Source organism: Myotis lucifugus, unplaced genomic scaffold (genome assembly GCF_000147115.1).
Source record: "Myotis lucifugus unplaced genomic scaffold, Myoluc2.0 scaffold_1, whole genome shotgun sequence".
NCBI classification, from domain to species: domain Eukaryota; kingdom Metazoa; phylum Chordata; class Mammalia; order Chiroptera; family Vespertilionidae; genus Myotis; species Myotis lucifugus.
In genome coordinates this window covers 34,185,258-34,196,318 of record NW_005871049.1, presented here as the reverse complement: position 1 = coordinate 34,196,318, position 11,061 = coordinate 34,185,258, and the positions used below count along the sequence as shown (strand labels likewise).

The following is an 11,061-nucleotide window of genomic DNA, read 5'->3' as shown; positions in this document are numbered from 1 at the left end:
CCAGCCCCCACCTGCCCCCTGGTCGCACACGGGAGCCTGGATGGCGGCTTGCGCTGTTCTACCCTGCCTGCAGTATGCAAATTAGCCGCCATCTTTGTTGGTGGTTAACCGCCATCTTAGTTGGCAGTTAATTTGCATATTGCTCTGATTAGCCAATGGGAAGCGTAGCAAAGGTACGGTCAATTACCATGTTTGTCTATTATCTGATTAGATAATATTTATATACAATAAATAAATAATAAATATTTGCAATTTGATAAAGAAAATTTTGTGTTCTAAAAACAAGAAACAGCCCTGACTGGTTTGGCTCAGTGGATAGAGCGTCAGCCTGCGGACTCAAGGGTCCCACGCTCGATTCCAGCCAAGGGCATGTACCTTGGTTGCGGGCACATCCTAGTGGGGGGCATGCAGGAGGCAGCTAATCGATGTTTCTCTCTCATCTATGTTTCTAACTCTCTCCCTCTCTCTTCCTCTCTGTAAAAAATCAATAAAATATATTTAAAAAAACAAGATACATTTGCCAAGTTTCCATCTTGGCTTCCCAGTTGTAAGAGAACAGTTTTTGTTTGCATCACTATGAGCCCATGAAATTGGCTCCTCACAACCATGACTAGCTCCTGGATCCTTAGAGATATTTCTTGTGGACACAAAAACTATTTTTAAATTGTTTAAACTTTTAGTCCATGAATATAAAAACAGATGAAAACATAGCTGTATTTAGTGATGACCTAGTGGTTAAATGGGCAAATCAGACTGTACTTAATACTTTACTCATTTTTAGAGACCTTATAATTATCAAGACACCCACACATGGATATTCAAAATTGAGAAGAAAAATATTTCCTTTTTGGCATCCACTTTTAATGACAATTATAAACAAAATTCTCACGCCAAACTATATTTTTTCCCCCAGAAAAATCTAAGTAATTTTCCCTTCAACTTAAACCTTTTTTAAAAGCTTTTTTTTTTTTTCAGCCTGGTACAGTTTTGTTTTTTTTAAGGCCCTTCTGAATTGCAGTAGGTGCTTTTATCTAAATAAATCTGTAACAAATTTTTACAGCCAAAACCAAGTTGATGGCGTGTTCTTCAAATTTAAATGCATAGAAAGATGGCCCCAAAGGGAAATTAGTGAGTGAAATGACTTCTGGCTTCCTTGGGATCTTACCCTCTGGCAGACTGCACTCTATTAATGTTCAAAGTATTCACCCCCTTTCCTCAGGGAGTGATTATCCTCCCCACCCACTGATGTCAGGCTGGGACATGCGACTTGCTGTGGCCAATGAGAAGGGGCTGAAAATGACTCGAGGTACTTGTGAGTGGAATTGTTAAAATCCCACTAGCGCTTCACCCTGTCACTCTGTTCCCTCTGCTTCTTAGGCAGGCAATGTCTGAGATCAGGCTGCTCTGCCAGCCCGGGCCCTGTGGTGAAGATGTGGGGCAGAGCAGGGCAGACCTGCAGGGAATGTGTTGTTAGAGCAAGAGAACAGGACCATAACCCATTGTTGTTACAAGCCATTGAGAGTGTGGGGTACATTTTGCCTTGACCCCACTCAGTCTCAGCTGGCTGACGCACATGTGAACAGGGGTGTGCTCTATTTAAAGGCCCCAAACCTTATTTTAAGAGAATACTCTAATTTCCAGAAACCCAAGTGCTATGAGCAGCCAGCTCCTTTGTGAAGTTTTATATTAGTAAAGTATTTTGTTTTTAAAATAAGAAAACTTATAACTCAAAGTTCTAGTTTCTGAATTTATTGGGGGAAAGAACAAGTCAATTTTCACTCCAGTCAGATTTACCAAAGACTATATACTTTTAGTACTGAGAAGGGGATTGACAGATTTTAAGGTTGTTTTGAAATTGGGAAAATTAATTAAAGCCCTCTGTACCTCTGTATTTCCTACTGCTATAAGCTAAGCAGACCCTGCCCTGTGATGGACTTTACAATGTATAAGAGACCAAATATTAGAGGTTCGTAATAACAGAAGCTCTGATCACAAAAAAACTCAAGTAAAATGAACCAAAAAATCTTAAGTGCAAAATTTTATGCTCCTTTTCTGGGGCCAAGCAGTTATTTTTGGTGTATCTTCACAATTTTCTTTTTTTATAATGTGCTAAGTATAGCACAGTTTTACTTGTGTTAATAACATAGGACTTCTTAAAACCAGAACAATCATAGACATGGGATTTCTCAGTTATTTTTATAGATTTAAGTTTTTCAAAATCTAAAATATTGTTGGTACCAATAATATCACGGTAAAACATATTTTTAAATACAGGGTGGGCAAAAGTAGGTTTACAGTTGTGAGTATGTGAAACAGAGTTTATTCTACTATTATTATTTATTAATTATTGTATTATTTTCCATTAGAACGACTGTAAACCTACTTTTTGCCTCACCCCGCATTTATCTTGAGATGGGAATAGTATTTTTAACGACTACACTCCTGTCATGAAAGTTGCAACCAAGGTAAGATGTCTAAGCTAAAGGCATTTGATATGATGGAAAAAGTTAAAGTTATACATTCTCTAGTGTAATTAAAAATGAGTAGTTGAAAAAGTGATTAGCTGAACAAAATGAGGGGAAAAGGAAATAGGCCATATTTCTATTTCTTCTCCACGCTAGCATATGTATACAAGATCAAGATCTGGTCACATGCCTGTACGGTATAAACAGTAGAGGTGCATCCAGACAGTAAGAGCTCTAAATGAAGTTTTGGAGGAAGCTTTTTTAAAACCATTTTGAATTATATTTTTATGGTACCCATGTTCTGTCTTCTGACATATGGTCAGTGGTATTACTAATTGTACATAAAAATTGTTTGCAAAACTTACTTGCCAAAAAGCAAATATCCTATTGTTATTTAGCCTGAGTTCTTTGATGAAATTTCAAAGGATCCAATTCAGTTTTGTGACAAACAAAGAAGAATAAATGCCCATATCTGGGTTTCAGCAGCACAACTACATTTTTTATTTAGGTTGCTGCTTTGGGGTCTGAGCTATAGCATTATCTATCTTTTGATACTCATGTCATTAAGAAGATATATTCTGCTTACAATAATATATTTAAAGAAAAAATGTTAACTTAAACCCATTATTGGGAAAAATCAATGCTCAATCTCGTTCTTTTGCCAAGTTGAATCAAGACTAACCAATGCTGCCGAAACCGGTTTGGCTCAGTGGATAGAGCGTCGGCCTGCGGACTCAAGGGTCCCAGGTTCGATTCCGGTCATAGGGCATGTGCCTGGGTTGCGGGCACATCCCCAATGGGAGATGTGCAGGAGGCAGCTGATCGATGTTTCTCTCTCATCGATGTTTCTAACTCTCTATTCCTCTCCCTTCCTCTCTGTAAAAAATCAATAAAATATTAAAAAAAAAAGACTAACCAATGCTTCCCTAAATGCTATAGTAATAAAAAAAAACCAACCAATTTCCTTTTATTCAATATATTAAATCAAATGTAAAGCAAAATAAATTTTAGTGAATACTTTCTATTATAAATAAAAATAGCCCATGGTTTCTGGTTAAATTCAATGTTGTATTGTTAAAATGCAAATTATAGGCTATTAAATAGGTATATGGATTTTAGATGGACAACTATGGTTGGAACATCAGGTGGCATTACAGTATACGTGCAATTACATTTTTTCAGTCTTTCAATAAATTACCTCCATGACAAAACTTTTGTAAAATCAAAGGCCCAAAGAGTTGGTATAGTGTAACATAGTGGTTAAATACACAGACTTATGAGCTTGTAGATTTGATTCCAGCTATTAATTATTGAGACAGGAATAGCATGTGAATGTTGGTAAGTTACTTAACATTTCTAAGCCTCATGTGTAAAATGAAGATAACAATATCCATTGCAAAGGTTATTGTCAGGATTAAACAAAATAATCATTACACAATGCTTGATATAGTGCCAACTTGTTGAAATAGATGCTCTCAGTAGATGCTATTACTTTTTAAAGACTAATTATTTTGAAATCACATTTTTTGCAATTACTCATAATTAACTTATTTTATGGACAAAATGTCAATTCCATAGCCATTACCTTTATTGCTGAAATCATCAATTAATACAATTTCTGCTAAATATTTCCTTGGAGTCCTTTTTATGACACTGTGGACTGTTCTCATGAGGGTTGACCATCCTTCATTATGGAAAACAATGATAACGCTGGAAACGAGCAGGTTTTCATCGTAATGCCAATACTTGCACCTGCAAAAGAAAAATTTCATATTTATGTAGAGATAACCTATAATGCTTGGTTCCAAACTTATGATTATGTTTTCTGATTGGAATAAATATGATTGATGTAACTAACGTAAGTGAATAAAATACAACCTTTTACATTTTACAGAAACAAAAGATAGAAGAGAGAAGCTGCTATGAGATGAAATTATTCATAGACAAAGCTACTTCCTAACCAACAAACACTTTTTATGTGATAGACAAGTAATTTGTGAATTTATACTTCTTTGCTGGGATGCTTAAAATAATACTTAAAGATATCAGGTTTTTTTGTTGTTGTTGTTTTTCCATGACTTAGAACTCAGTTTATTTTGCTTTTTAAAATTTGAGCTTCTGGTGCAAGGCATTTATTTCACTTGCTATGAATAAAACTGTGTTTGAAAGCTATCCTATTCTAATATGACTAAACTATTAAGAAAAAAAATTTAAGGCTGAACTGTGGCATGTAGCAAAAATTAACATGAATGAATAAGCAAAGATCTTGTATTGTTTACAGTTATAGATTGGCTAAAGAGGATCTTTGGCTATTCAACACAGAACTATTTGAAACTGTAACAGGATTAAAGTTGCCAGAAACCCTTTTCTAATTGGAAACTCAAAATAGGACTGATAGACTCAAAGAGCCAGCGAAGGCTCGGTGAGTTTCAAAGAAGTGTGATACAGATATGCATACACACATATACTATATCTGTGTGTATACCCTTTGTATATGTATACCCACTTGTTAAATACATTTTGTTTGGTTATGGGGGTGGGGTGGTGGGGGAAGAACAAGATAGTAAGAACAAGACAGACTAACAAGAAGGATTTGAGACGCATGTCCTTTCTGCAGGAGTTAACTTTCAGAATTAGCATTTGAAGCCTATGACCCTTTCCTTGCTAAGTGGGAGCGAAAGCTTTTCCCTCTCCCTCCCTCCCCCAAAGCTTTCCGTGAACCAGTAAATAAGCTTGATCCCAAGGTTAAATTTAAAACCATAAAAGCAATAATTCACTTTATCAGCCTGATAACCCATTCCAGCATTTAGAATAGTAATTGTTACCTAACATACGGCCTGGTCCAAAGTACAGGGAGATAACCTTTTCTCCAGGTGATTGTTACCTTTCAAGATTGTTCTAAACTGGGTTCATAGAGGCTAACTGTCTGGTAATCCATCTGCATTTTTCCATTGAATAAGTGAGTAGTAAGTGCCTATTATACCCATGCTCAGAGCTGGGCACTGGAGCCATAGCTTCGAGGAAGATACTCTTGGTCTGGCTCCCATGAGCCCACCACCCTACAGGGGACACAAGACATGGAGCAAATATTCCCCTGAGTGTGTTGGTGGGAAAACCCCACTTGGCCTCAAGACATGTGGTCAGGAAGGCCTGGAGCTAGTGCTGGAGGGTGAAACCAAAAGGATGATAAAAAAAAAAAAGTACTAAGACCAAAGAAGTGGGAAGGGATTCAGGAGGAAAAGATGAAAGCACAAGAATGACTTGTGTGCATATGATTCAGAAATTATGAGAACTTTAAAATACATAGATGGAAGATTTATATCTTTAGATGGTATAATTAAACTATGAAAAATAAACATAAGGAGGAAAAAATTATAAGGAAGGCATTTGCTGTATAACAGCATATTCTTATTATGTGCCAGGCACTATTCTATTTGCTTTACTTTTATTAACTTATGTAACCTACCACCACCACTCTGAGTTTAGTGCTATCAATCTCCCATTTTACAGATGAGGGAATTGAGGCTCAGAGATAAATGACTTGCATAAGATCACACAGCTAGTAAGTCCTGAAGCCAGGAAATAAACCAAGGCTATATTGAGTTTATAAGAAATCTTGTTAAACATGAACAAGAGAAAAAGAAAAAAAATACTAGCTATACCTACAAAAATATAGAAGTGGAGGAATGCAGATCTTGAAAGAAGATAAAGAGTTTCTGGAGAGACACGAACCTGGGCAGAACAAGGTACGTCTGACTTTTAGATGGGTAGGGATAATAATCCCCACCCCACCAACAAACTGTAATCCATATGGAGCCTCAGGCAACATTTTTCTGATTTTCTGTTGTGAGATGAGGACATTGGGTAGAACACAGAGTAGAGCTTGTCATATACTAAACCTTGATGTTAAGACAGTATGGAAAGAAGCACCCATGGTATTGAGGTAAAACCCCCTATTTTGCATCATTTGTCTCACTTTACTGGCATAGAATTGGTCTTCCTTCTTAGGTTCTAAGAAGGAAGACCAACTGAGAATAGAATGTCACACTTAAATGAATGGGTTTTGGTACAGACTTTTGACTAATTTCGGCTCTCTGGCACCTCATTTTCCAAGAGAGCTTAAAAATCCTCTGACCTCAAGGACAGTAGTGCCTTAGCTTTGCCACAGAGCTCTGGCTGCAAATACCCACACTCAGGTTAAAGGCTTGCAATGATTAAAGCTATAAAGTTATTCCTAAAGTAATTTTACAGAACATTTTCATGGTAGCTATGTGGGCCAGGTGCTTGGGATCAGAAGAAAAGAAGGGGATAAAAAATTTTCATAGTCTTTTCTATAACTTAAAAAAGTAGATTTCAGAACAAAAAATGAAATGCCTGTGAATATTTTACTTGCTTTCTTTCTGTACCAGCTATGTTCTTTAACATCTGTAGTTGGATATAAAGCCTTGTTGTATTTGGCCTTAACAAATAACATTAATTCAGCAGACTATGAAAAACAACATTTTTAGGCTGCAAGTTCCTGCAACCCATATGTACTATCATTAATCTACAGTAACGTGTGTGTGTATGTGTGTGCACGCTTGTGTATTTGTATGTTGAAGTTACTCATCTTGCCCCTTTTAAAGGTTGTATTTTACTCCTTTACTCCCGAGAGTCTCAATAAATAGAGTCATTTGAGATTCTTTCCCTTTAATTTTGCATTAAATTTCCCTATAATAGGGAATATTCTTTAGGGATAGGAAATAATTTCTCAAAAGTTGGGAAACACTCATTTTTTTAAAAAAAAAAAACTACACATTTTTATTTTTAAGCTAGAGGCCCAGTGCACGAAATTCATGCACTTGGTGGGGGGGGTGGTCCCTCAGCCTGGCCTGTGCCTTCTCGCAGTCCAACTGACACTGGGAGTGGTCCTAAGCTGGCAGTTAGACATCCTTAGCACTGCTGCGGGGGCAGGAGAGGCTCCAGACACCACTGCTGCACCTGGCTCAGGGCTTCTGGCTGAGTCGCACTTCCCATGTGGGAATGCACTGACCACCGGGGGGCAGCTCCTGCATTGAGCATCTGCCCCCTGGTGGTCAGTGCACATCATAGTGAACAGTCCTTCTGCTGTTCAGTCAATTTGCATATTAGCCTTTTATTATATAGAATTGAGAATCTTTCCTGTGTTCATATAAAACCCCTTTTACCCATTCCCATTATAAAAGGGAGTGGGAAAATACAATTTACATGAAGCAGTGCTGCACCCAATGAACAAATTGGTAATATAGAATATAAAATTTAATTTGGCATTCAGAAACCAATATATATTTCAATGAAAGGAGAATTACCACTGTTAAACCCATCATTCAAGCTCAACCGATTGAGGGGAGTGGATTTTACCCAAGTAGCAGTTCCTATGTTCTTTGACTGGAATGACACCAAGTAAGCCCCTTGAAAACTTGCTATGGGAGATTTTATTCCTTACAGTTCATTACACATAGCAAAATAAAGAACCTGAGCATCAAAGAAATTTATAAATTAAACTTCCTGATCATCTGGATATGTTCCATTTTGTCAATGTATTTCCCAGAAAAGACTGTTATAATAATTCATAATATTGCCAAATAGGGAAGTATTACAACCCTTAGTCTGGATATCATCCTTTGACTATATAATTTAAAATTACATTGGCACTGTATTTTTTTTTTTTTTGCAACCATATCATATTGCTAGCTCACAAGTCCCTGGAACTTTTCTCCCCAAATTACTATGAAGCCCAATGTTTCTCATTTTTTATTTTTTCAGTTGAACTCAGCATATAATACCATGTTTACATTTATTGTTGGTTTAGGTGCATGTCTAGCAGGTTTTGGTCTTTTGATAATTTTGTCAATTGGTGTATATAACCATCCCTGCCCATTTTTCTGTGTGTTGAAAATTGGATTAGTAAGATTGCTATCTCTGTGTCTACTGTTTATGTGAACAAATATGAGGTCAAATATAGTGCTTTAAAGCTAAGTGTAATCCTTGAGAGGCTGTTATTACTCCACTCACTAACTTCATCTAACTGCACTATCACTGACTGCATTTCTTTACCTGTCCTCAGGGATCTGAAGACTTTACTCAGATATCCTGCTGCATCGAGATGCATTAGGTATCACACGGTCTCCTGGTCCACTAGTGTAAAGCTTATGTCTTTTCTTAGTCACTTAGTTTGGTTTGACTCCTTTTCATAGACCTATGCTGGAATATAGTGGCTGTTACTTCTTCTGTATGTATAAGTGATCCTTCCTAGAATCTTAACAGTGCATCAATATCAAGTTTCCAGAACCAAACGTTCTCTTTCCCCTTTGGAAAATATAAGGCAGTATTTTCCCACCTGCAGTTTCTAAAACCTCTCCTCTTCTCCACAATACCTCTGGATTACTGACGGCACTGCCTCTCACAGTCATCTGGTAAGTTCCTCAATATCTAGTCCTATGAGAGGCTTTAAAGGTCTCAACAAATTTAATGCACTATTACTTTCTTATTCTGTGCTCATTATACTTAAATTTAATTCCCTCTTAGCATGATGGCTATAAAACTTTCAATATGGAGATCACTCCCGCAGAGGGCTAAGAAAACATATCTGTTTTCTCTCATGTGAAAATCATATAATGTGCTCCAATAATCTCCCTACCCTGCTTTTTCTTTACTTTACTCCAAACATCTTTTTTTAAAAATATATTTTATTGATTTTTTACAGAGAGGAAGGGAGAGGGATAGTTAGAAACATTGATCAGCTGCTTCCTGCACACCCCAAACTGGGGATGTGCCTGCAACCAAGGCACATGCCCTTGACCGGAACCGAACCTGGGACCCTTCAGTCCGCAGGCCGACGCTCTATCCACTGAGCCAAACCGGTTAGGGCCAAACATCTTTTTTAAATAATATTTTTTATGGTTATCTTTAGAACACACCACTTGGAATGCATGTCTGGAATGTCTTCCGCTTCTCTGAAAGCTGCCCAGCACTCACAGTCCTGCCCAAGCCCCTTTCTCTAACAGTCTCCTTCAACCAAACCAAAGTTACTGAGTCTAGGAGACCGCATGTTGTCATCCCCAGTCCAGCAGGATAGACTAGCAGTGAGCCCTCGTCCAACCTGGGCCAATCAGAGGCCCTCTCCGGGGACTTTGGGCTTCTGAGACCCTAGCTGGTTTCTATTGCTCTTAAATGATATCATGAGGCAAGGGCTGGGCAGCTATTTTTATGGAGAAGCAGAGAAAGACAGAAGTAGAGATGAGAGTTCATAAACCCTCAGAGAGAAAGAGCGTATGATTTGGGTTCTCAGTTTTTTGTTTTCTGGTTCCAATCAGGTGTACTTCCTGACCTTGGGTTCTATGAGATACACTTATATCCTTTCAAGTGGTTGCTCATACCCCTTTCCTCCCCATCTCCCTTTTTAGCGAGCTGAGTAGATTTGATTCCAGCAAAAAATCCATGTCTAACATGTTACTATTGATTTTTTTTTCATTGTTTTTTAGAGAGAGTGAAAGAGAAGGTGGGAGAGGGAGAGAGAGAGAAACATCGACGTGAGAGAGACACACAGATTGGTTGCTTCTCACACGCGCCCCCACTGGTGCCAGGGATCAAGCCTGTAACCGAGGTACATGCCCTTGACCAGAATCTAACCCAAGACCCACCTTCAGTCTGTGGGCTGACGCTCTAACCACTGAGCAACTGGCGAGGAAGCTTTTCACCATTTTAAATCAATAAATTTATTTAACAAATTAAGTATTAATGAAAAGGAGAATAATAAACCTTACACTTCTCTATTGTGGCTGAAAGCAAAAAAACTGATGAACACAGAATTAATGGTTGGGTCTTGCAAAAGTTTTCCAGGTATAACACCTTTCAGGATATAACTAGGTAACTGAGAAAGTACAACTGTTTGCCATACTTGTTTTGGAGTAGACTGTGTGGTGCTGTACTTGGAAGGTAAGAAACCAGAATGGGTATGAAGGTAGGGACAAAGGTGACTTTAGCTCATCATGCCTATGATTTCTACCAGGTCCACCCTCCCAATCAGCAAAATCTAAAAAACAACAGCAGCAGCAAACAAACAAATATAAAAAACATGCCATTTGTGCATGGTTTTAAGTCAAGTACCCCCAGTTCCAACCAGGTAGCTGCACCTAAACTTCTGGGATGGATTTCATTTTCTGAGGCAGAGAGTTGAGATTGAAAGGTTTATTTCATGTTGGAGGAAAGGGGGACATTCTTAGCAGAGCAGAATGACTAGGGCCAGAAACTCTCTGGCTCATCATGGCTGGTTGCAAAGGCAAGAAACTACAAACAGAACTACAAAAACCACTGCTTTTTGTGACTTATTTAACAAAGAATAACACCACTATCTGCCTAGACGACATGTGGCCTCCTGTAACCTAGGGCTCCCTGAAAAGCTTGCACCTGCATTTATTTCCATTTTCTCTACCTTCTCTGAGCTAGCCAGTTTCCTGGCACCCCCTCAGTTAGAGGGAGACGGCTGTCCAGTCATTAGTCATGACAGCTCAGCTGCCAATGATCCTCAAACACAGACACAGAGTGGCTGGCATTCCCAGCTGCAAAACAGCCAGAG

At 38.2% G+C, this 11,061-nt stretch overlaps 1 protein-coding gene across 5 annotated transcripts in view; it reads right to left on the bottom strand.

Annotated features, from left to right (window-relative positions):
* Window positions 1–11,061, bottom strand: part of GALNT7 (polypeptide N-acetylgalactosaminyltransferase 7) — a 69,314-nt gene that overhangs the window by 31,352 nt on the left and 26,901 nt on the right. For all 5 annotated transcript variants that reach the window (XR_002829791.1, XM_023755629.1, XM_023755619.1 and 2 more), the window contains exon 2: window positions 4,051–4,217. Coding sequence is in view for 4 of the 5 variants with exons in the window: in XM_023755629.1 (XP_023611397.1) it covers window positions 4,051–4,217 (167 nt within the window). In the remaining variant the exon portion in view is untranslated. The remainder of the gene's footprint in view (window positions 1–4,050; window positions 4,218–11,061) is intronic.